Consider the following 27,194-nt stretch of genomic DNA (forward strand, 5'->3'; position numbering starts at 1 on the left):
TTTTGCCTCATTTGGACTCCGGGAAGTGCCTCAAAAGCAGGCCCAAAGGCGCGCTACGCGTTGAGATTCAGGGCGCTACGCATCAGGCTATTTTCACAGAAATGCACCTACAGCTCAACAAAACGCAGATTTGACTAGTTTTGACTTTTTGGAGTGATTTTTCATCCTCCTTGATGTAATTGATATAATTTTATGATGTCATGGCACTTATTTATCTCTTCTAGAAGATTCATTCATAAAAAGTCAAAAATTTAATGAATGAATTGGTTTCCTAGCTTATAGAGGAAAGTGGTTTTGACTGCCTAGATTTTAGTGCTCAGTTTAGAATTGGTTGAAACAGCTCCTAGGATAGTGAGCTCGACTCCTAGAGGCAAGGAAAGATGTTAGATTGCCTATATTATGTACTTTCTTGGTCATTTTCATGGTTGGACTCTGGAGGGATAAGCTTCTATTGTATTACACTTTGTATCTCTGCAATTTTGGCAAAGGAAAGACCAGGGTTTTGCAGCACTATTTGGGATTCCTGTGGTTATTTGTGTTGATGGTGTGCTTCTCTCATGTACTTGTAAGATTTGTTATGTGTATCAATTTCCTATTTCTCTTTTCTGCACATTAAGTAAATGAAGTGTTAAGGTAGAATTCATAATTTATATGCTCTGCCTTTAAGTTTGCTTAATATCTATGTTTTCCTCTGTCTAAAGAGAACTCTCAATGGTTTCTTTCTCTCCTTAGCTCCTCACCGGTCACATCTATCCATTCACTTATTTCAAAGGCATCAAGACAATCTCCTACCTTGCCCCAAAAAGACCTCTGCAAAAACTGTGTCACATCCCCGCACCCAAAATTGATGTCCTCGATTTTCCAACAAAACCCTAAAAATTTAAAATCAAACTTTCCCTATCAGTTTACTAGCCTAAAATCAGTGTCCTTTATTGGTCATCTCAGCCCTTTGAAGACCTTTTGCCGAGATAGACCCGGAGAGAGCCCTCTCCTGTCCCCGTAGGGCTAGCTACAAGGCTAAGTGGTTTGATGTTGCCTTGGATTCTGCCTTCCTCAGCCTGAGGCAAATTCAAGCGCTAACAGGAGACATGCTTAAACAGAGAGATCGGGGATCAGAGTGACAGCCCCCGGTCTGAGCGTTGTCGTGACAATCTGTGCGACAACACTTTCTCTTGGCAAACAACTCCGAAATATCCCAGCAGTAAATGTCTCCCTTCAGGCATAGCAACAGTACTAACTCAAGCTCCAAATCTAATGTACATGACCCAGAAATTACCTTTACATGCACAACAATCTAACTTAGGCCCAAAATAAGAGAACTTGGCCTCCTTGAAAGGTATAATGGTTGCCCCCAATAAAACTCCAGATCTGGCCTGTGAAGAGAATATATAGAAAACCAAAAAGTCAAAAATAAAATCAACTGATAACACCTTTAAAAGTTTACTCCATCACTGCCATCATTTTCTTCTTCCTCATCAATGAAGCCCAATGTTGAAATATAAGTGATTTTGTTCCAATACTAGCTAGGGTGTATAGTTTTAACACCGAAACCAGCAACCAGAATGAGGGTTTCCAAAAACCTTAGACTCTTTCTCAAGAGCTCTTTAAAAAAAAATCTCAAGTGAGCAAAATTCTAGAATGAGAAGAGCCCTCCCCCCTCATTTCCCTTTTTTGTAACTTACTTGACTCTTTTGCTGCCCTTTTTACTTTTTCCCTCCAATTAAATAATAAAAGCACTTTTCCATCCTTATTTAATAAAGTGACTTTTATTAACTAATTAAAGCCAATTTTAACGTTAAAAAATGCTTAATTCACCTCCATGGTCACACTGGCCACCCAAAACCCCTTTTCATCATCATGCCCTGTAGATCTTTTCGCCCTGATTCCAACGAACTATTACGCTAAGGTGTTTCTCCAAGTAATTAGCCTGAAACCAATGTTTTAAAACTCCGACTCTGACTCTGACTCCGACTCCAACTCGGTATCGACTCGGCTGGCTCGATTTCAATGACTTGGTCGTTGTAAAAAATACATTAAATATTTTTTTTTATAAAAAACATAAATTTAAAGATTTTCATTCATGTTTCCAAACACACAGCATTAAAATATAGATAGAAGACAACATATGCTCAAAGCAGGCTCATGTATATATCCATTATATCAAAATGGCATACATGATCAAAACAAAAACACATAACCAAGGAGGCTAGAAATGGCCTCTACAACAAAAGTAAACTGTGACCAGTACTATTGGCTAGTAGCTACCGCCAGAGGAGCCAAGATCATGTGGATCAATCTCTAGATCATCATCAGAGTCAGACAACAGGTATATAAAAGTTCAAATGGGACCTAAATTTGTTCTACTGTAAGAGTTTCTAATATATTCTGTTTCATTGGTTTCCATGGTGGCCAGGAAATATATTTCTATTCTAAGATTCAAAAGATCCTTACTGTGTATATGCATCCAAGTACAATCAACTAAGCTTTAGCCTTTTCCAAAAAAATGCTCTACAGAACCATTACAAACCGCTAAGAAACTTTGGTGAAGAGGCTTCTGTCCATTTTAATCATCATAGCTTCTACTGCTAGCAACCCAGAACAGATCTCTCTCAGGCTAAACAATTAATAAAATAAAAATAAAAATCGTTGTTTTTTTATGTGCCTGGGCCGCTGTACGTAACCCGACCGGGTTAATACGGACTCGGCCGAGCCGGCCGGGTTAATACTGAGCCGGCTGGGTTAATACCGAGCCGGCCGAGTTGTTAGACAACTCGGCCAGCTTGGTATTAACCCGTCCGGCCGAACCGAATACTTGGCCGAGTCAAATTTTTGAGGCCTGGCTCAGACCAACTCGATCGAGTTGATTCTGAGCCGACCGTTTTTTAAAACACTGCCTGAAACAACACCTCAAGTGAAATTAATTAAAATATGCCCGTTAATAACTCTGTTTTACGAGAATCATTGAAATGCAATGGAACCAAGAGAGAACCATGCAGAATTGATCCTAACGATGAATTTTGAAATATGGTAAGTGATCCTAGTCGGACCCATAAAACTCCTCTAAAACTCTCTGGGCCCACCAATGGAGTAATCTCACTCCTATGATCGCGCTAACACAAGCTTTGGAAATCCCTCCTAAGCACATCACAAAAAAATCCAATATTTGGGGACATTACATCCTTGTATATTCCAAAGGATAACTCAAGGCATCAGCAACAAGAACATACAAGCATGCAAAGAGGGGATTGCACTAATTGATCAAGTGAGGAAGAGGGAAAAGATCCATCAAAGCATTATTTGCTAAAACAAAGGTTGAAGCATTGGAGAAATGATTTTGAATCATTCCAACATACTTGAGCCAAAACCAACGCACTAGAGCATATATGTGATTAAATGCAATCAACTTTGTCATAGGCTTTATCAAAATCAATCTTAAGAAACAATGGCTACTACCCAATCTCCCGAGCACGATCCATGGACTCTAATGCAAAAGCAACAATTTCACGATAGAATTTGTGTTGTACAAAACCAATCTTCTTCTCCTAAACAATGTGTGAGGCAACTCCACGCAATTGGAGTGCATGAGGGAAAGATAAGGAGGGTAATGGGATTGCAATCTCCAAAGGAATCACAAGCAGTATTTTTAGGAATCAGCTCAATAACCCCTTGATTAAGAGTTAGCAAATGCCCAAAAGAAAAGGCTTCACTAACCATACAAATAAAGATCATCTCTAACTGAATCACAAATTGCCTTGAAAAACTTGCAAAGCAACCCATTGATACCGAGAGAATCACATTCTTCAAAGAAGATATGTTAATTTTAGTTAACAATGGTATGTTTTATGCTTAGCAAAATTACTTCAATGTCCTTTAGTAGCCCAATGACAATTTCCAATTTAGTTTCCAATAGCAATCACATTAACCATTAATCATACTGACAGTAATTGTGGACAGAACATGAAATAACAAAATGCAGAAGACAAGAAAATACCAAATTTGGCAGATGCCATGGAAAAAAAACCAAGATGGGGAAAACCCTTTGATCAATTGTTCTTATTATTATATCAAATGTTCAGCAGAGAGAGAGAGTACAAAAAATAAGTTGACTTGCCAAATCAAAGTCAAAACAGCCATGTCAAATCTGCAGTCAACTGCAATCAAATTCAGCTCTAACCAGAAAGTCAACATTGGTCAAAGTATCAGCAAAATGTCCTCAAAGCAGCTCGGTCATACCCAATCAAACTCGGCCTGAATAGGAGGTCAAAGTCAGGCCAAAACAGTCCCAAAGTCAGTGATCAAACTTGGTCAAACTCTGCCCTGAAGTCTGCGGTCAACCTGCAATTTATCTCTGCAGTCAAAGTGCTCAGAACACCTTGATTTTTGTGCCAAAGAGTACAGCTTGCCCAAACAGAAAACTGCCCAAAAGATCAAACTCAAAATCTGCCTGGAAAGTCAAAGTCAATGTTGGTTAAATTGCAGGAAAGACTGAAATTTTCGGCCCTATAGTTTTGTTTGAAATTTGTCCTCCTTGCCACACGTGTGAAAGAAAGAATATGCCCAATAATTGTACAAACCAATGAGAGAATGAGAGAGAAGAATGTGTGAGTGATGATGATGCCAAATGAGGTGAGAGGTCACTTATAAGTTATATTTATACAGGTCGTTGAGGGTAAAGTGACATGTCTCTTGGGCTTCATGAGCCTACATGATGATGTGGCCAAACTTGACAATTTACACGTGTGGGCATAAATTCAAAAACACATTTCTGCTTGTCCAAATTTGATGATATTTAGATCAATTTTGGTCCTCTCAAAAAGAGGAATTCAATGCAATCATCATCTCCATCAATTGAGTTGTCCAAAGTGGAATTTGGCCCTAGTTGCCAATTTTAACACTCCCTCTCAACTAAGGAAAATTCCACATGCCAATCCATCCATCATCATTGATCATCATGCCATCTTGTCGTCATGTACCATCTCTATATCTCATCTTTGCTTTGTTGAACACTAATATAGTTAATGAAGAAGAATCGATCGAGAGTGAGTCACAAGAACTTACCATTCTCCATTGACAAAAGTCAGTCCAGAGGTAGAACTCAATCAGACTTGATCCCAAATCAAGTTATTGAACACCATGCATCCTAGACATAGGGAGTATGGTAGTACACAATGCATCCATTTGTAGTGCTATGGTCCCTATCCACTTTTCCCAACTCATTGGCCAGATGAGAGGTACTTCCCATCAGTCCCGGTCCCCGGACTACTTAGGTAGGATGTATATTGGTGTTGAATTTCCAGGACCTTGGATCTAGGTTAGAGTTTTAAAATCACTAACGCTACCAAACCAAGAATCTCAACCATAAACTACTTTGCACAACCGAAATATAAAGCAGTAAATCACATTTGCACAAATATACACAGTTTTTAACAAAATTGTACAATATTGTACCATCACCAATCTTCGTTATATTAAAACAAATCTAAATAATACAACAATCTATGGTATACAAGATACAATGACAAACTTCGTTGCGCAAATTCAATGTCATATCTTGACATATCGATCCTTCGCTCCCATACTACTCACTAGTAGTGCCTTAGTCCATCAAGGCCACTACACATCGAGACTCCAAGAGGGCTGCCTCCTAACAATGTTGCAAGACACTTCTGCTGCATGTACACAGGTGCATCAACTGCTCTCTAGGTTGGCCAATTCTCGAGCTTCAATATGCGTTCTAGTAGCCTCTTTCATCCATCAAAGAGCTACTCATAAGGTTGCAATACTTCACCCAATCACACACCAATAACGTCCTTCTTGTCTGCTGCTCTAGGGCTACTTTGGGTAGCCAACACACTACCCTCTAATCAGATCTATGGCACCCAATCATGTCATTGCAAGATATGCTCCAATGAAGACACATGATCACTCAATCTTGTCTGCAAATTGGCTCCCACAGGTTAGAAAGTAAACTGATCCAAATTTGGTCATAAACTATGACCCAACACTCCACAAAACGTTGTTGTCCTTCACTGTTTGCTTGTTGCTCCTGCAACTCTGGTTAGGGCACAAACTCCAGCCCTTAACCCTTCACACATTCAGCTGTATGAAGCTCTCATGGGTTGTGGTCTTCCTTGGAGAGAGCCTTCCACTGCCACACTGCCTCAAACAAGCCTTTGTCACCTTGACGATGCCCTTGAAACAACCTTAGCTGCTAGCTATGGCTTGTGGCCTAGCTAAGCAGTTAGTTGTAGCTGCGGCTCCCTCAAACACTAACCCAAACAGTCCCTACACAGCCCTGTTCTGTCCCTCTCTTCCTCGACCTTGATTGCCCAACAAACTCAGTCTAGAACAACCCTCAAACAACCCCTCAGCAACTCTGTTGTCACCTACAACACTCGGCCCTTAACCACAGACTCTCCACGCTGCTCCTCGACCTCCTCACGCGTTGTCTTTGACCTCCTTCTAGTTGTGGCTAGCCTTCTTCATCTCAGAGCTCCTTTAGAGGATGTGTTGCTCATTATGGATGCCTAAAACACAAGTGCTCACCCTCTTTTTATAGGCTAAAGAGGGGCTTCCACAAATTAGTGAAGAGACCCTTCTATTGGAGTGTTTTACATCAAGCCTACATGACTTGACAACCAATAATTAATTAATCAACTTCAAACATTCATTTCTCTCTAACGACAACCCGGAATCGGATGATTCTCATTGCGTTGGAATTGTCTCGTCGAGTACCATCATCCTCATCCATCACATGTCACAATCCATCAAGGTTTTAGCCCAAACATCGATGGGTGAAAAACCCCACACTTGGGTTCCAAACCCACAAGTTTCCCTTGTGGTGCTTTGCCCTCCAAATCCTAAACCCTAGGGCTTGGAGTACCTCCCAAGCTACTCATAAATCAACAGTTGGGGCATCCGCAGGAGAAGGTGAACCACTCATCCTGCTCATATGCCATAGGAGAAAGTGAACCACTCATCCTATGCATATATTAATCATAGGGGAAGGTGAACCACTCACCCTACACACATGTCATCAATCATAGAGGAAGGTGAACCACCTACCCTACACACATGTCAACCATCATGGGGTATCACAGGGGAAGGTGAACCACTCACCCTATACATAGCGCACCGATAGGGGAAGGTGAACCACTCACCCTATGGTCACTTATAGCTCCTAGAAGTACCCCAAGCCCCCAGGAGCTCCCAGAGCTCAATGTCCCACTCAAGCGGGACCCTCATGGGAGGGAAATTCCACGACTCCAAGTCTCTCTCGAAAGGTTACGAATTTGACCTTCCCTAAGGGCTTCACGAGGATCTATGTGACCTACTCATCAGTCCTGATGTGTTGAAGCCTTATTGCTCCTCGTTGTATCATATCCCAGATAAAGTGGTACCTGATATCAATGTGCTTGGAGCGATCTTGGAACACGGGATTCTCTGAAAGGCGAATCCAACTCTGGTTGTCACAATAGATCACGGTGGTATCCAGTACGTGCTCAAATAGCTCACTAAAGAGCTTCCTCAACCAAACAGCCTCACAACAAGCCATACTAGCTGCAATATATTCGACCTCGGCAGTGCTTAGAGAAATCAATTTATGCTTCCTACTCATCCAAGAAATTGAAGCAGGCCCCAATGAGAAGCAACATCCAGATGTGCCTTTTCAATCCACCACACTACCAGCCTAGTCAGCATTAGTATATCCATGTAACCTCAAATTCTAGGCAGTGTATCTCGGTCCATAGTTGATTGTGCCATGGAGATATCTCAAGAGATTCTTAGTAGCAATCCAATGTATGTGATGAGGTTCGACCATAAATTGACTCAGCCTATTCACAGCGAAGCATATGTCCGGACAGGAGTTTAACAAGAACATTACGGCCCCCACAAATTGTTTATATTCAGAAGGGTTTGCTAATTCAGGCCCAACAGCACTTCCACATAGCTTCTTGAAGTTGTGTTCCATCGGAATAGACACAGACTTGCAATCCGCCATCCCACATCTCTCAAGCAGCTTCACAATGTATTTTCCTTGAGAAAGGAAAATCTCACTTGGCTTTTGCCAGACCTCCAGGCCTAGGAAGTAGTGCATCGGACCTAAGTCCTTCATCTTGAACTCAGAAGCCAACTCCCTCTTGCATTGATAAATGAGAGGGTCTGCACCTATTAGAAAGAGATCGTCTACATAACGGACTAAAATGAGAGGCATTTCCTTTTCAACCTTGAAGTATAGGTTAGGATCGGCATCACTCCTTGTAAATCCTAGCTTCATACGATAGTTATCAATCCGCTCATACCAAGCCTTAGGGGCTTGTTTCAACCCATAGAGGGCTTTCTTTAACCTGCATACGTGTGTCCTTTGATCTTGTACTTCAAACCCCTGAGGTTGTTCCAAGTAGACTTCCTCCTTAAGTGAGCCATGCAAGAAAGCAATCTTAACATCCATTTGATGTAGGCTCCATCCTTGAGAGGCAGCGATAGCAATAATTGATCGGATAGTTGTATAACCGGTGCAAATATCTCGTCATAGTCCACTCCTTTTTGAGAGAAGACTCGACCAACGAACCTGGCCTTATATTTTTCAACACACACATCAGTTCCATGTTCAATTTTGTATATCCATTTTGAGGTGACTACAGACTTGTCCTTGGGTCTAGGCACCACTTCCCAGACATCATTCTTCATGATAGATTCATATTCCTCATTCATCGCATCCTTCCAAACTTGGTGCTTTATGGCTTCTTTGAACATACATGGCTCAGCTTGAACAATAGTACTCACAGCGGCTAAGTACCCTTGATACATGTTTGGTCTTTTACTTTCGTGAAATGTCCCTCTTGGAGCAGTATGTTTTTTAGCGTCTTCAAGAGTATCTTTGAACCACAAAGGTCTTTTCCTTGAGGTAGAGGGATCACCAGGAGTTGGATCAATGGGATCCATTGGGCCTTCAACATTGGGCATAGGCTCATGTGTCGAAGGTTCATCCTGTTTTTCTTCAGCATCATTATTGTCCTTCCTTGGGATAGGGAGATCGCTAGCTTTCCCAAGGGCAGTATCTTCATCAAAGATGACATCATCGCTTACTTGCACATCTCTTTGACCAGGCACATAGATTCGATATGCCTTTCAATTTTCATTGTAGCCAACAAATATACCTTTCTTCCCAGATGCTTCCAATTGTTTCTTTTCTCTTCCGGCACATGAAAGCATATGAGACAACCAAAAATTCTAATATGAGAAACATCAGGTTTCTTACCAGTGAAAACTTCCTTAGGTGTCTTGAAATCCAATGCTTGATGTGGGCTCCTATTTTGAACATACAGGGTAGTGTTGGCAGCTTCTCCCCATAAAAACTTTGGTAGGCCTTGATCATGGAGCATGGCATGAGTAGCTTCCACGATTGTTTGATTCTTCCTTGCAGCAACTCCATTCTGCTCAGGAGTGTATGGAACAGTTGTCTCCCTCTTAATGTCAGCCTCTCTGCAAAATTCATTGAATTCATTTGATTCATATTTGGTTCCATTATCGGTCCTCAATATCTTGATTTTCTTCCCTGTTTGAATTTCCACGAAAGCTTTGAAAGAACAAAACCACTTGAGCACTTCATCCTTCTTCTTCAAGAAATAGATCCATGACTTGCGTGAGAAGTCATCCACAAAGATTGCATAGTATAAGTATCCTCACAATGATGTTTCAGGCAACATACCATATAGCTCAGAATGTTGATTTTGGGTAGCATTGAATGTTCTCTCGCTCCAAAATTTTGTGGAGGGGCTAGAATACATGAGATCTCCAAGACATAGAAATCGTTTGGGGAAATTCTACCAGGATGAGGAGTTATAAAAATAATTATTATTTTTAATGGGTTCCTAAGTTATTTCTGGGGAAATTCCACCAGGATGAGGAGTTGTAAAAATAATTATTATTTTTAATGGGTTCCTAAGTCTAAACTTAGGAAAATAAAAATATTAATGGGTATTAATAAAGATAAGGGTGAGAAGCTTCTAAGAGACGAGGATCAAGTCTATTTTAATTTTAGCCATTGATTAGAGACTTGATCTCGGTCGTTGATTCATCAACAAGAAAAGTATAAGAGAAGACTTGAGGATCATTTGGAGACACCAGCGGATACTTAGTATCTCAAGGAAAATCGATTCTCACAAAGAAGGAGATCGATTTCAGAGGGAGAGTTGCAGGGTGGAGGAAGAGGAGGGTATCAACAGCAGTCGGTGACTAAGGAGGAGGTGACGCAGGGATATTTAGAGACAGCGCAGAGGGAAGACGCAGTCTAGGAGATGCAGTCCTCATGCAGGCTGGCGCAGAGGGACGCAGAACCACGCAAAGTGATGCAGAAGTGACGCAGAAGTGGGAGAAGGGTCTCCAGGGTGTCAAAAAGTTTCCAGGAGAGGGATGAACCTTGTCTCAGGTGTTTTCTCTCAGTAGTGTCTCAGTTTCTCTGTAAAATCATTCCATGTAAAGTGATAAATGCTAAAGATTAATAAAACCCTCATCTGCTACACCGGTTTTCCCACATTGGGTTTTTCCAGGGACAATTGTCCAAAAACAACTGTGTTGATGTGATTGGTTCTTGTGCTTGTTATTTTCTCTATGTAATTATGTGATAACTGCAGTAGAATTTATTTTAATGTTTGTTGAAGGGATTTCATAAATAACTTATTGTGAGAAATAAGTAGGTGAAATAAATCAATTACTGCAGTAGAATTTCAGGTTAGAAATTTTCACATGGTATCAGAGTAGAGATCCGACAACAGGAGAGAAGAATCAGCTATGGGTCAGGAGCATGATGCAAAGGCATCAACTCAAAGGGACTCACGCAGATTTCCAGAAGAAAGCACGAGGAACATGGATCACGATTATTCTATGTTAGCTTCCAGACTGGAAGAAGAAGTCGCTTGCCTAGCAAGCTCTGCCTCCTCTGAGGTTTGGTATATAGATAGTGGAGCTTCCTAGCATATGACAGGAATTCAAGAATGTTTTTCAAATTATCAGGAAGAAAGGATGAATTTTCAGATCACCATGGGAAATAAGGCAAAGTGTACCCCCGTAGGAAGAGGTACTGTAGTCTTTCAAACCGAAGCAAGAGAGCGGCTTCGAGCAACCAATGTGTTGCATGTGCCAGGATTGGAGATGAACTTACTCTCTGTATCTCAACTTCAAAACAAGGGCTATGACATTTTATTCATTAAGGAGAAAGTATATGTCAAACACCTGAGTTGGAAAAGGAAGGCCCAGATTGGAATCAGAAGTAACACGCTGTATAGATTACAACTAGAATCTCCAATGGCACTAATAGGCAACAATGGAGATAAAGATTTGAATGAACTATGGCACAGGAGGATGGGACACTTACACCATGGGGCTCTAAGAATTCTCAAGAAAACAATATCAGGAGTTCCAGAATTAAGTACCAAACGAGATGATGTACGCAGAGAGTGTGCTCTAGGCAAGTATGTCAAAGCAGCGTTTTCCAGAAGAAACAATAGAGCTCAGAGCGTTCTAGGATTGATACACTCAGACATCTATGGAACTATGTCCAAAAAAGCCCTTAGTGGTACCGGATACTTTGTTACCTTCATCGATGACCATTCCAGGAAGACTTGGATCTACTTTTTGAAAACCAAGGATGAGGTTTTTGGTCAATTCAAAGAGTTCAAGGCTCTAGTAGAGAATCTGACAGGAAAGAAGATAAAAGTGTTGCGCTCAGACAATGGTGGAGAGTACATTGACAAGGACTTCATCGGTTTTTGCACTAGGGAAGGCATCAGAAGAGAGTGGACAACTCCCTACAATCCGGAGCAGAATGGAGTAGCAAAAAGGAAAAACAAGACTATTGTGGAAGCAGCTAGGGCGATCCTATATGATCAGGATATGCCCAAATTCTTGTGGGTAGAAGCATGCAGAACGACATTTTATGTCCAGAACAGGACTCCCCACAGGGCATTGGACAAAATCACTCCAGAAAGGGTCTTCACCAGGAAGACACATGAAGTCAGTTATTTCGGGATATATAGGAGTTTGGCGTATTGTCGTATACTCGAAGAAAAGAGAAAGAAATTAGATCAAACTGTTGAGAAAGGATATCTAATGGGATATAGCGAGAATGCTAAGGCATATAGAGTCTATCTTCCAGGGAGTAGGAAGGTAGTAGTTTGGCGAGATGTAAAGTTCATGGAGGATAGAGCTTTCAGGAAATCCCGAGAAATGCCTTCCTAGGAACAGTCAAAAGACGATACGTTGGTCCAACCACTTCGACCAGCAGAAACTAGTACCAGCAATTCTCCTAAAAGCAAAGTTTCAAAACAGGAGGCATCTCAAGAAGAGGAAGAGTTGATAGATGTACCCACTACCAGTGAAAGAATGAGCCGGGAACTCCGACAGATTCTACGAAATGCAGAGGACTTCATTGGTGCACCCAAGAATGATAAAAGGGAGCGAAGACAGCCAGACAGATACTAGGCCCTAGTAGCTCAGGTTGGGGAACCCTCAAGTTTTCAAGAGGTCATTTAGCATCAAGTATGGGTAGATGTTATGGTGGAGGAATATAATTCTATAATGGTCAATGATGTCTGGAAGGTGGTACCTAGGCTCAGGACAGGTTAGTGGTAGGTTCGAGATGGATCTACAAAGTCAAATATGTTGTAGACGGCAGTGTGGAGAAATAAAAAGCCAAGTTTGTGGCTAAGGGGTGTGCTCAGAAGGAAGGGATAGACTAAGAAGAAACCTTCGCCCCAGTAGCAGGTATACTTCTATTAGAACCGTGATATCTCTTGCAGCACAAATGGGGTGGGAGATTCACCAGATGGATGTCAAGACAACATTCTTGAATGGAGTGATAGAAGAATAAGTATACATTGAACAGCCAAAGGGTTTTGAGACACATGAGAAGGAATCTCAATTATGCAAATTAAAGAAAGCCTTGTATGGGCTTAAACAAGCACCTAGAGCATGGTATGGTCGAATTGATGGCTACTTGCAGAAGATGGGGTTCGTCAAGAGTGATCCAGATCCTAATCTCTATTATCTTATCATAGAGAATGAGCCTCTACTCCTGGTGTTATATGTGGATGATCTTTTCCTAACAGGATCATCCAAGCTCATCAAAGACTACAAGAAGAACCTAGAATTCGACATGAAGGATTTGGGACAGATGCATTATTTTCTGGGGTTGGAAGTTGGGCAGCAGAAGGGTGAGATCTTCCTTGGACAAGGGAGATATGCTACAAAAATCTTGAAGAGATTCAGGATGCAGGACAGTAGACCTAAGGCTACTCCAATGATCACCAACTGGAAGAAGATTGATGCATCAGAAGATAGGGACGTTGATCACACCTTGTACCAGCAACTTATAGGGTCCCTGATGTATCTGGTCAATACCAGGCCAGACATTTGTTACGTTGTCAACACCCTCAGTCAGTTCATGGTGAAACCCAAGAGGGCGCACTAGGCAGCAGCGAAACATGTTCTCAGGTATATACAAGGAACAGTCGAGCATGGACTATTGTACACCCAAGGCAATGACATCAGGCTGAGTGGGTTCACTGACGCAGATTGGGCTGGAAGTTCAGTAGATCGGAAAAGTACAACTGGGTATTGTTTCAACATTGGATCGAGAATGACCTCTTGGTGTAGTAGAAAATAGAAATTTGTGGCTCTGAGCTCAGCTGAAGCAGAATATATGGTAGCTAGCACAACTTTGTGCGAAGCCATATGGATTCGGAAATTGCTTGTGAATCTATTCAAGAGAAGGATGGAAGCGACCAAGTTTTTGTGTGATAATCAAAGTTGCATCAAGCTCTCTGAGAATCCAGTATTTCATGATCGATCGAACCACATTCTTATCAGGTGTCACTTTGTCAAAGATTGTTTCCAACAAGGGGCAGTGCAGTTGAAGTACACTCCTACAGGAGAACAGGTGGCAGACATCCTCATCAAGGCTCTAGGAAGAGATAAGTTTGTTTATTTGAGGGAGAAAATGGGGATGGTGAAGAATCCATTTCAGTAGCAGAAATGGATAAGTACCGAGTGTTGCAGTGCAACAGTTAGCAATGGCAGTACTATGGGCAGCATGATGCATCATATTTAGAGGGGGCCGCAGTACATATGTAGCAGTGACAGATGCAGTGTCATGGGCAGCAGTACAGGTTGCAGCAACCCAGTAGACAAGGGGCAAAGGACCGATGTCGTGGATCAATGTAGTGCTTCCATTGGGAAACACTGCTAGAGCACATTCCTCGCTAAGAGGAAGTGTTGATTTTGGGTAGCATCGGATGTGCTCTAGCTCCAAAATTTTGTGGAGGGTCTAGAATACATGAGATCTCCAAGACCCAAAAATCATTTGGGGAAATTCCACCCGGATGAGGAGTTATTAAAATAATTAATATTTTTAATGTCTAAACTTAGGAAAATAAAAATATTAATGGGTATTAATAAAGATAAGGGTGAGAAGCTTCTAAGAGACGAGGATCAAGTCTGTTTTAATCTTAGCTGTTGATTAGAGACTTAATATCGGCTGTTGATTCATCAATAGGAAAAGTATAAGAGAAGACTTGAGAATCATTTGGAGACACACCAGCAAATACTCAGAATCCCAAGGAAAATGGATTGTCACAGAGAAGGAGATCGATTTCAAAGGGAGAGTTGCAGGGTAGAGCAAGAAAAGGGCATTAGCAGCAGTAAGTGACTAAGGAGGAGGTGACGCAGGTGTATTGAGAGACAGTGCAGAGGGAAGACGCAGTCCAGGAGATGCAGGCTGACGCAGAGGGACGCATAACCATGCAGAGTGAAGCAGAAGTGACGGAGAAGTGGGAGAAGGGTCTCCAAGGTGTTAGAAAGTTTCCAAGAGAGGGATGAACCTTGTCTCAGGTGTTTTCTCTCAGTAGTGTCTTAGTTTCTCTGTAAAATCATTCCTTGTAAAGCGATTAAAGTTGAAGATTAATAAAACCCTGATCTGTTGCACCGATTTTCCCACATTGGGTTTTTCTGGGGACAATTGTCCAAAACAACTGCGTTGATGTGATTGGTTCTTGTGCTTGTTATTTTCTCAATGTAATTATGTGATAACTGCAGTAGAATTTATTTTAATGTTTTCTAAAGGGATTTTGTAAATAACTTATTTTGAGAAATAAGTAGGTGAAATAAATCAGTTACTGCAGTAGAATTTTGGGTTAGAAATTTTCACACATAATGGACCAATTGAAGAACATCGATAGTTTGGCTTTCACTAGAAGGGAATGGTGCCCTTGTAAGTTTCCCAGTTGCACAACCCTGACAAAATCCTTCATGATTCATGTTGAACTCGGGCATACCTGTGACCATCTTCCTTGCCCCAAATAAGGCTTTGTAATGAAGGTGGGCAAATCTTTGGTGCCATAATTCAGATTGAAGAGAAGTATTGCAATTCAAGGCTCCAAAAGGACTTCCTCCAACTTGAAAGAGACCATCAATCCTAAATCCAAGTGTGAATGCATCTTTAGGGTTTATTTGCCAAATGTGTACCTTTCCATCAATGAATGCTACCTTGAAGCCTTTATCTTCCATTGCAGAAATAGACACCAGGTTCTTCAAATCAAGCACATACAACACTTCTTGTAGATGAATGGTTTGACCTTGATTCAAGTAAAGAGTGACAGTACCTATCCCTTTCACGGGGTAGGTAGTATTATCACCAAGTATGATCTCGAAATTAGTCTTCTTTTCAACCAAATTGGAGAGGGCCTCATTGTACCCAGTGAAGTGCCTTGAGGCTCCACTATCAATCAATCAATGATCCAAGATATCCAAAGGAGAGGCAGTGGATAGAGCGGAAATAAGATCAAATTCAATTTTTTTTTCTACAATATTACTTTCCTCATACCTGGAATTTCTTGTCCTCTTGGCATGTCGACCATTTCCATATCGAGCAATGGTAGCATTCTTCTTTCCTTTGTTGTTGAACATGTTGTTCCTTTGATTGTCATTGCCTTTGAAATTGTTGTTGTTGTTGTCATCATCCCTTGAAGAATTCTTCTTGCGAGGACAATCTCTAGCATAGTCGTCGAACCTGTTACAATTGTAGCACCTTCTTGTTCTTCCTTCTTTGAATCCTTGGACCAACATTGTTTTTCCTCTTTGCATGAGCAGAGAAAGCAGTAGGTTCATTTCCATTTGTCATCAAAACTAGGTATCCTATCATTGTTGAGAATGGCGGTGTTAAACACATCCCGTGCTCTTGAAAGGCCTCCAAGTGCAATGAGAGTGATCTCTTTATCAACAATAACTTCTCCAATAGATAATAGGTCATTCTTGATTTGTGTTATTCTCAGAAAGTAGGATTGGATAGACTCCCCTTTATCTATATTGATGTCCTTCAAGCGGATTTGATTTGCGTTGTTCACTTTGACCATCCCAACCAGCTTATCATACATCTCCTTAGATGTTCCCAAATCAGAAATATAGGCAACCAAATGCTTTTGAATGGAGTCTATGTTAAGTCTTTTAGCTTTGACCTCACCTTTCTTATACTTCACCTTTGAAGTAGCAGTTGCATTTGAAGGAGGCTCCATCACTCTTCTTTGCACATAGTCCATCGCATCATGCTCTTCCAAAGTCAAGTCCAACGTCATCTCCCATGCATGATAGTTAGATTTGTCCTTGAGCTTATCCTCAGATTTGATATAAGATGTTGTAGCCATTGAGGCTAGTCCAATAATCTTGACTAACAAATCTCCCTTCGTGATTGTTTTTCTCTCTCTTTCTTGGGGTTTGTCTTCACCTATGCTTTGATACCATGTTAATTTTAGTTAACAATGGTATGTTCTATGCTTAACACAATTACTTCAATGTCCTTTAGCATCCCAATGACAATTTCCAATTTAGTTTCCAATAGCAATCACATTAACCATTAATCACATTGACAGTAACTGTAGATAGAACATGAAATAACAAAATGCAGAAGACAAGCCAAGACAAGAGAACACCAGATTTGGCGAATGCCAGGGAAAAACCCCAAGATGGGGAAAACCAGCGTTGCACGAAGCGCCCCCCCCCCCCCCCCCCGCTCCGAAGCTCCGAAGCGCGCCCCATACGGAAGCGTCGTACGAAGCGCCTTCCGAAGCGCGCTTCGGAAATTCGGAAGCGCGATTCGTAAATTTTTTTGCGCTTCCTGGAATTTCCGAAGCGCGCTTCGTACGGCGCTTCGGGCCGCCGAAGCGTGGCGCTTCGGAGCAGGAAGCGTGCGCTTCACGCACGCTTCCGTACGCTTCGGCGGAAAGGGGCGCGCCCAAGGGAGAAAAACAAATTTTTTTTTAATTTTTTTTTAAAGTTAAGTTAACTCAACCTTAAGGGGGTGGGTTAGGGTGAGGTTAGGGTGAGGTTAAGGTGAGGAATGAAAAGAATAAAGCCCCCATTCATTCCTCATTTTCTCACTTTGAGTTTATGAGAGTTGGAGAAGAGAAGAGAGGAGAGGAGAAGAGAAGAGAGGAAAGGAGAGGAGAAGAGAGGAGAGCTTGGAGGAGTGAAGAAGGAGGAGCTAGGAGAAGGAGGAGGAGCTTGGAGCAAGAGCTTGGAGGACTTCATCTACAAGAGCTAAAGAGGTAAGTTCAAACCCCAAACTCCCTTGTTTTTTTGAAAAAAAAATTGTATTTTTCTCCTCCCTCTCCTACTCTTTCCCATTGTTTCTACTTGCTCCTTTATTTACAGGTTGCCGTTGTCCACCACCTATATCCATATTCCAAGATGGTGTTCTTTTGGCTTCTATGTATCATTCCACTCTTGGTTTTAATGATGGCAAGGGTGAGGAATAGAAGGGAAGAAACAGAAGAGGACATTGGTGATGGTCCTAATAGTAGTGACCCAATGTATGATGAGGAGGAAGGGTTTGAAGAGGAAGGGGATGAACTTGAAGGGGACACTGAAACACAAGATGGGAAAGCTACATCAACACCCTTGTGGAACTATGTGACCAAACTTGATGGGGGAAAGGGTGGTGGATCTTACAAATTTGTGTGCCCTCAAGGTTGTCATGGAGGAAAACCATATTGTGGTTCATATACCCGTCTGAGGAGGCATCTTTGTGGGGTGCTGGACAGTGATGAAAAAAAGGGTTCTGTGGGGGTACAAATTTGCCCAAACATTTCAACTGAAGAAAGAAGAAAATACATCCAAATAGAAATGGTTGCACAACAAAAAAACAAGAAACAAAAAACTCATTCTGAATCAAGTGCAACCTCTAAATTTGGTAGTTGCTCATCTCCTCATGGTACTTCTGCAAGCTCTGGAGGTAGAAGAACAATAAGGGATTTCCTTAATGTTGCTGGGAGGGATGATGTGGATGGAAAGATAGTCCGTTTTCTTTGTGCTTGCGGTGTACCATTCAATGTGCTTCGCTCTCCCTATTGGCATGAAATGGTAAAGGCCATCAATGAAGCCCCAAAAGGATACAAGGCCCCCAACTATGAGAAAGCTAGAACAGTGTTATTAGAAAGAGAAAAAGCTAAGGTTCAAAGAGCTTTGACACGTTTTACAAATGAGTGGGTAGATTCTGGGGTATCCATTGTATCAGATGGGTGGACAAATATTAGAAACCAACATTTGATAAATGTTCTTGGTGTTTCTTCTAGTGGTGCAGTATTTATTGCATGTCATGACTCCTCCTCCATCACTGCATCTGCACAAAACATTGCAGATCTCCTATTGAAATCAATCAAAGATGTTGATCCGAATAATGTGGTTCAAGTGATCACAGATAATGCAGCAAATTGTAAGGCAGCAGGAAAAATTATTGAGCGTACTCATCCACACATCTTTTGGTCTGGGTGCCTGGTTCACACATTGAACCTTTTGATGCATGATATTGTGAAACACAAAGAATGTGGGTGGATTGCTGAGGTTTACAGGAAAGGGAAGCAGCTCATTAAATTCATCACAGGGCATACAAGGGTAAACTACTTCTATGGCACTTACTCCAAGTTGCAATTGCTTAAAATTGCAAAGACAAGATTTGCTAGTTATTACCTCACCTTTAGGCGGCTAGTGAAGGTGAGACAAGCTTTAACTAATCTGGTGTGTGCTGAAACATGGGATGAAATTAACACTGACACAAATGGTGCTAATGCAGTCAAGGACACTGTTCTTGACAGTTACTTTTGGTCACAGGTTAAATATGTTTTGCAATTCACCAAACCAATTTATTACATGATCAAGTTTGCAGATTCAGATCAACCAGTAATTGGGGAGGTGTATGAGCAAATGGATAGCATGTTGGGGCAGATTAAAGACATTGTTGAGCCTAGAGATACCACCTTGTACAATTATATTCGTGTAGAGGTGCAAAACCGATGGGAAATGCTAAATATTCCATTGCATGCATTAGCATATGTTTTGACACCTAAATACTATCATCCATCATGGCTTTCAACACCAGCACCTGGGGGGGAAGCAGGAGAAAACCACACCAAGATCAAGAGGTTCACCAAAAATATATGGCTGCATTGAGTAAATTAATCCCTGATGAGGAGGACGCTGCATTGGTACGGAGACAGGTGAGCAACTATACGCTCAACACTGGTCCATTTGGGAGCATGCATGCAATTAAAGATCGAGAGACTTTTTCTGCTCTTGAGTGGTGGAACATGCATGGAGGGGGTACTCCACTTCTACAGAGTTTGGCATTGCGGGTGCTATCACAGGTGGTAAACACTTCTTCTGCAGAGAGGTGTTGGAGCTCTTATTCTTTCATCCACAGTGTTAAAAGGAACAGGTTGAGTTTAGACCGGGCAGAGAGCTTGGTTTATGTTCATTACAACTTGCGATTGTTGTCCCATTACTGTGAAGATGCAAAGTCTAATAAAGACTTGTTGAATTGGGACAAGAATCCAGAGGAGCCCAATTTGGAGGATGGAGTGTTGCGACTAGAGCAATTAGAGGATGCTCTTATCCAGGTATGTCCATTGTGGTATGAATTTTCCAATTTTCCCTTATAAATCATTTCTCTAATTCATGTTTTTAATTTTTTTGTTAACTAGTGTTTTTTTTTTGCATGAATTTTTTGAGCGATTCTAGGATGATGATGACCGTGTTGATATGCCACCACCCCCACCCCCATCTGGTCCCTTGGTTCCTAGGTTCCATGGTTCAACACCAACAGCAGGGGGTTCTTCTTCATCAGTTTCAGTGCCACGACTTACACAGGCACCATCTTCTTCATAGCCACCACGTGGAGGCCCGCCACCACGTTCTATTCGTGGTGGAAGGAGGAGAGATTAGTAGATATATTCACAATCTACTACATTTTGTCATAGATTACTCATTAGACTTGTAGACTTGTGAATTTGAATTTTGAACCTTTTTGGCTTGGCGGTGACCAAGTGACATATTTTGTAAACATTATTATTTGAATTTTGGACATGACAAATGTTGACAGTTGCTCACTTGCTAGATAAATCATAATATGCTCTATGTTTTATGTTTTATAATATGCTTAAATGTTTTATGTTTTATAATATGCTTAAAAATTTGATGTATGTTTGTAATAGCTAGAATATAGATGATTGTTGTACATACTAGTAACTACAATGGAATCATGGATGCCATATCTATCTTGATTTATGCAAAAATATGCATGTTTTCATGTCTTCTACAATTAATTTGGTATTTGGGATGTTTGTTTTGAGTATAAATGCAAAAAAATATAAAAATATATATATATATATAGCAGACGCTTCCGCGGACGCTTCGCTTCCTAGATTTTTGGAAAATGACGCTTCTGCGCTTCCGCTTCCGCTCCCGCTTCGTGCAACATTGGGGAAAACCATTCGATCCATTCTTCTTATTATTATATGAAATGTTCAGCAGAGAGTACAAAAAGTCAAAGTTGACTTGCCAAATCAAATTCAAAACAGCCCTATCAAATCTAGTCAACTACAGTCAAATTCAGCCCTAACCATAAACTCAACACTTGTCAAAGTAGCATCAAAATGTCCTCAAAGCAGCTTGGTCATAACCAGTCAAGCTTGGCCTAAACAGGAGGTCAAAGTCAGCCTAAAACAGTCCCAAAGTCAGCGATCAAACTTGGTCAAACTCTGCCCTGAAGTCTGCGGTCAACCTGCAATTTATCTCTACAGTCAAAGAGCTCATAATACCTCGGTTTCTGTGCCAAAGAGTACGACCTGCCCAAACAGAAACTGCCCAAAAGATCGAACTGAAATTCTGCCTAGAAAGTCAAAGTCAGCACTGGTCAAACTACAAGAAAGACTGAAATTTTTGGCCCTGTAATTATGTTTGATATTCGTCCTCCCTGCCGCACATGTGAGATAAAGAGTATGCCCAATAGTTGTAAGAACCAATGGGAGAAAGAAAGAGAAGAATGTGTGAGTGACGATGATGCCAAATGAGGTGAGAGGTCACTTAGATTTATACAAGTTATTGAAGGTGAAGTGACATGTCTCTTGGGCTTCATGAGCCTACATGATGATGTGGCCAACCTTGACAATTTACACGTGTTGGCATACATTCAAAAACACATTTCTGCTTGTCCAAATTTGATGATCTTTAAATCAATTTTGGTCCTTTCGAAAAGAGGAATTCAATGCAATCATCATCTCCATCAAATGAGCTGTCCAAAGTGGAATTTGGCCCTAGTTGGCAATTTTAACAAGATAGCACTAAAAAGAGTTCCTCCTTGGAAAGCATAGAATTCAACTGATCATAATCAATCAAACTAGCATTCCTAAGAATCACTTGATAATAGGCTCAATTGTCTAGCACAATTGAGCCTAAATGTTAATAGGAACAAAATATGCCCCTAAAATGTAAACCAAATAACTCCTTAATCTTTGAGTTGTTCTCCAAAGTTCCATCCTCCCTATAGAGTCACAAAATCCTCCTCTTTCCAAACTATGGCCTCAACTCTCTCATTTTGCTACATCCTAGAGTGCACCATTATGCAAATCATCCAAAACATTATGGTTAAATTCATGTTGGGATGGGGTCATTTGATTGCTGATAAACATTATGGTTAAAATCAGTGTTGGGATGGGGTCAGTGGTTGGTTATATTCTGTGGTTCAAAATGTAGCTCGCTTTCTATGGATCATATTTTCACCTCTGGCTCGTATCAATGGATCATATCTATTTCACAATGACTCGCTAGCATTCACAGTGGCTCGCTATCACAATGAGAATTCTTTGTGGTGGCTCGCTATGATTTTGTATCTCGCATTTGGTATCACTATGACTCACATAATACAGTGGTTCGCCTTCTTATCTATGTGGTTCACAATTATATATCTATGATTCACATTGTATTTCTGAAGTAATCTATGATAGTGATTTGGAGACTTGTGGCAGTGATCTATGATATGACACGGTAATGTACAATAGTCCTCATGACAATAATGTATGGCAGTAATCTTGACAACAGTGATAACAGTAATTTGTTTCTATGGCAAAGACCTTGATACATATGTAAATGGTAGCATCCTTTGATATAATCTAGACATGACAATAACCTTAATATTACAGTGACCCTAATATGAAAGTAAACTTATGGCAGTGAATTTAATACATGACAGTGATCTATATGTATGGCAGTGACTTTGATAAATGGCAGTGATATATATGTATGGTAATGACTTTGATTCATGACAGTGACCCTGATGAGTGACATGCCAGTGATCTTGTATGGAAGTGACCTGGTTATATGACAGTGACCTTTTGCTGTTATGATATATGATTACAGTAAGATATCTGATGACAGTGACCATGGTCTTATGATGACAATGACCTTGCTCTTATGATACATGATAGTAATGATGACACTTGACAGTGATGATGTTCCTTGATAGTGAAGACTCTTGATATTGATGACACTTGTTGCAGCAACATGGATGATGGTACTTGAGACAGTGATATGATAGCAGCTCTCTTGGACTTGTTTGATTATCGAAGGTCAAATTATTCAGTTTACAAACAAAGTTGTGAACTGGCTTGGGTTGGCTCTAGGAGGCCTGATGTGATTGTTGTATCTCATTCTTATTGTACTTTGAATCACAGTTGAACAATTGATGAATATCTAAGAAGAAGAATTTGGTTGGGTTTTGCCCCTTGTGAGGTTTTTCCCTAGTCTCTTACCTAAATCCTGGTGTCTCTATTGCGCATGCTTTTCTTTTATTGTTCTTTATTGTTCCACTGCATTGTTGATGTTATTGTTCTCTCTACATAATTGCTAATGAAGAAATGATGTTATGGGGTGAATGTTATATGAAAATGTTGAAAATTTTAAAATCACAATTATCTACAGCAGAGAACAACCTAGCCCTAAATATTAACATAAGATGAGAGGGGCAACGCCACCTTTAAAGGCACCAAAGTCCAGAGTGATCAAACCCCGAACCAATAAAAGGTTCGACAAACAATTGATGTTGGAGTTGGAGGCCCACATGAACAACAATCGACAAGCAAGAATTGAAGAGATCGACTGATAGAAGTGCTAGTTCAACTTCAAGAAATGGACCATCAGCGATGGCAAATGGAGAGATGGCTTCACTCTAATGCCACACGATATGACGAAAGTACAAAGCATTGTGGTACAAAAAGACATCGAAGGACAAAATAATGATTCCCATCTCCCACGAGCTCTTGAGGGCAAGTGGCAAGAGTGGTAATAGGGGGAATTCACCAAGTACATTCAGAAGAATCATATGTATCAATTTCATAATGGCTTTCTGCTGTCTATGGTAGCACTTCCAACTTTACCAAGGGTGAACTTGCCACAACTTTGACAAAGAACCCATATTTTGTGAATTTGCTTTTGATGGGATTTTGACAAGACTATCACAGCAGAACACGCACTGCATATTTACAACACTTGTGCATAAGTCACTAAGGAACCACCCTCACAGCATGCACTGCCACCATCCCATCTAAGACCTTGGTTTAATTTTTTTTAGCCCCAGTGTGTCAATGAGCAGTAGCATTCAGATAGAGAAACCCTAAGTGTATTTGCTGTAATTTTTGGATATAATTTTGAAATTTTGTATGTTTTCCAAACTCTCCCTTATTCAAGACAAAGAAGGCTTTGACGGTGGGGGGGGATGTTACTAGGCTGGTGAGTTGATCAATTGTAAAAGAGTCAATTGACTGTGAAGTTCAGTTGATCAAACAATTAGGTTGATCGACCACTAGGTCAGGCTGACCAACCAAGGTAGCTAAAGATAGTCGCAGCTACCTTCCACTGATGCAAATGTATGCATCCACAATGTAAAAAATTGCTATTGATTAGATATAACAAAGACAAATTCTTGCTGGTTCCACTACTACTTTTCTCTTCATCCTTCTATGTAGGCATGCTTGTGTATTTTTTGTGTAATACTTGTATATTATGGCTGTGTGACTCCGCTACTGGTAACCTATAATCTGTAATCCCACAGCTTACAACAAGTGGTATGCCCTTGTTAAGGAATATGGCCTCCTTGCTCCTAATCGTTTCTTCATCCTGGAGTTGCAAGAACTTATATCAAAAACTAAGTTATTTAAAATGAACATTGGGATGTCAAGACTTTTTTGGAGGGATTGATAGTGGTGCTTTGGCTATTCGCTTATGCAGTGTGATTCACATTCTGTACTCCGTGCTTCATCAGAGACAGCTGCTATCCCCAGTCCTTAATGTTCAATGGCTCTCTAGAGACTTGGAGGATAGATCAATTTATTACTCTTCACAAAGTATGGTCGATTCGGCTTTCCTACAAGCTGAGGGGATTTTCATGGTTGGCAATACACCAAGGGGTTTCGTCAAAGGCCAAGCTAGCCAAAAGTGGGCTTTCTAATGGCCTTTTCCTTGTTTGCCAATGCTCAGAGACTGTTAAGCACATCTTTTGAGAGTGTTAGTTTGTCAAGTAGTGTTGGAGGTTTCTTGAGGATCAACGATTAGGGTTGGTTCAAGACAGGACTTGCTAGAGGCTTGCAATAATTGGTGATTGCCACTCACAGGTTTGAGGTTTCTCCTGCATTTGCACCAATTTGGCACTGCCTAAGGGTTTCTGCCTTTTTTTTCTTTGTAAATTAGGTGCAAGGCTGTTTTTGCTCATGAGGTGGGTTCTGTGTCTTCCTTTTGTTCTCTATGGCAGGATGAGGATCACCATAAGCTCCTGGTTAAATAATCTCTTTTCATAAAAGATGCATGATATTTAATTCCATCTTAGTATTCTGATTTTATTGCAGCACTAATTGGTCTAAGAAAGAGGATATGATCTCCATTGGACATACCCTTCTTTCCTTTGTTCAGATTTTTGTAAATATAAAACATACTTTTCGAGATAAAAATACACTACATACATGTTCAAGTTTAAAGCTCTATGTATACCAGTGAATATTTCCTTTCAAACATCATTGGAAATGTTTTTACTAACACAATAACCTAATTGAGGATTCAGGTAACCTAATTAGTACACCGGACAATGCTCATTGAAAAAAATTGTAATTGTAACAATAAATCAGTCTGCTTAAACGCTGATATTAATAAATTCAAAGGCCTTTTAGAACTGGAACCTCTCTGTGGACTCTGCTGTCTTGGCATGATCTCAATAAAGCAAGTGTCCCTGAATGATGTAAGCAAACATATTTTAGCGCTGAACTGCACACACAAGAGAAGGAACCACCATATCAGTCGTTTAAGCATTCAAAACCTCGTAACCAACAACAGCACTCTGTATTAAAGACTGGGAATCATTTATAAAGGAAAATTTGTGCATGTCATGAATATAAATACCAGCAATTGATTGTTAAAAATGTTTCTATAGTTTATAGTAACTCCATATATTGTGGCATTAATGCCATAAAAGTACAAGAATATATCAGATAACTAATAACAACCTTATCGGAGATAAGTGATATAGAAACATTAAAAGTCATTAAAAAGAAAAATATGGAAACAAGATTGAAAACTACTTGAATCACAGCCTGATACATGAAATAATGGGCCAGAAACGAAATGCAAACAGAATAGAAAGATAGGTTACCTAAAGAACCACTGTAAACAAACAGAGTTGTAAAAACTATATCTGCAGAGAACCATGCAGCCTAGAAAATATCAGTTCATAATATGTGGTCAACTCTTGATTGTATATTTTATCTCCTGTCGTAGACAAAATTAATCTTTCGAAGGAGGATTTCCATCATTCCTTGAGCTTTTGTTTAAATTGTGTATGTCTATATTGGCTGCAATTCCTCTATTTATTTTGATGTTAATAGTCGCCACTACCACAGGTCCCTAGTTCATTGTTGTTGCTGCACTTCTGAAAACTTGCTATGAACTTCTGTGAGTTAGCTCCCCAGTTTTTACAAGTTTAAATGAACATTTTAGAATGACATTGAAGTTTGTCTACCCTATTTTAGCCATTCTTTTACCAATGTTGTGGTTTTGAAGGACACTAGAGAAAATTAAATTGAAGTGTCTGACATCTTAATGGTAAAACTTTCTGAAAACTACCACTACAATTGATTCTCCGTGTTACATGCTTAAGGCATGGAATTCAATCTACTAATGATCATTCGCATGGTCCTTGAAAATCTTGGCTCACCAAGGTCAAGGTTTAGAAAAAAATTGTAGAAATTTCCCTACAGATCTATCTCTCTACTACCATGTAGAAAATCTGTATGTAGGTTAACCCGATAATGCAATATAAATCAAAGCAGAATAATATAACCTACTTCTACTATCAAAATTTTTGCGGAAGCTTAAAGATCGAACTGAACACATATAACCAGAAGAAGAAGAATCAACACAAAACACATGAAAATACTTCGGGGAAAGCCTCAGCTAAAAACCCCACTATCTGTATTATCATACAAGGTGGGAATACATAGGAATTATACAAAGCCTTAGCTCTCACAGCTAGCCAGCTCTCAGTACAATCCTTACAGATGCTCACAGGCAATCAAAGCTTCTCACAAGCCTTCCTCTCTGCCCTCCAAGCTCCTATTTCCTTGCGTTGTTCCTAGTGGATGATTCTCCTTAGCAAGGGAAAACCAATCTCACACAGTGCTCTAACACACTGTCAGAACTGCGCAATCCTCAAGGAAGTATTTCCTTCTGCATGCATAAGTTTTCTTTATAGGAGAAAACATGCAACTAATAATACATTGTCCTTGACTTTAATCTCAACTGGGCCTTTCTCAAAATAGACATGCATGAGT

General features: G+C 40.4%; 1 protein-coding gene across 1 annotated transcript in view; it reads right to left on the reverse strand.

The window, feature by feature from the left end:
* Positions 1-27,194, reverse strand: part of LOC149199557 (OVARIAN TUMOR DOMAIN-containing deubiquitinating enzyme 12-like) — a 230,341-nt gene that overhangs the window by 18,814 nt on the left and 184,333 nt on the right. The window contains exon 8 of the mRNA XM_089399405.1: positions 25,548-25,632. Coding sequence (XP_089255531.1) covers positions 25,548-25,632 — 85 coding nt within the window. The remainder of the gene's footprint in view (positions 1-25,547; positions 25,633-27,194) is intronic.

Source organism: Pinus tabuliformis, chromosome 2_1 (genome assembly GCF_031772625.1).
Source record: "Pinus tabuliformis cultivar Carrire ecotype Pingquan chromosome 2_1, CPIR1, whole genome shotgun sequence".
NCBI lineage: Eukaryota > Viridiplantae > Streptophyta > Pinopsida > Pinales > Pinaceae > Pinus > Pinus tabuliformis.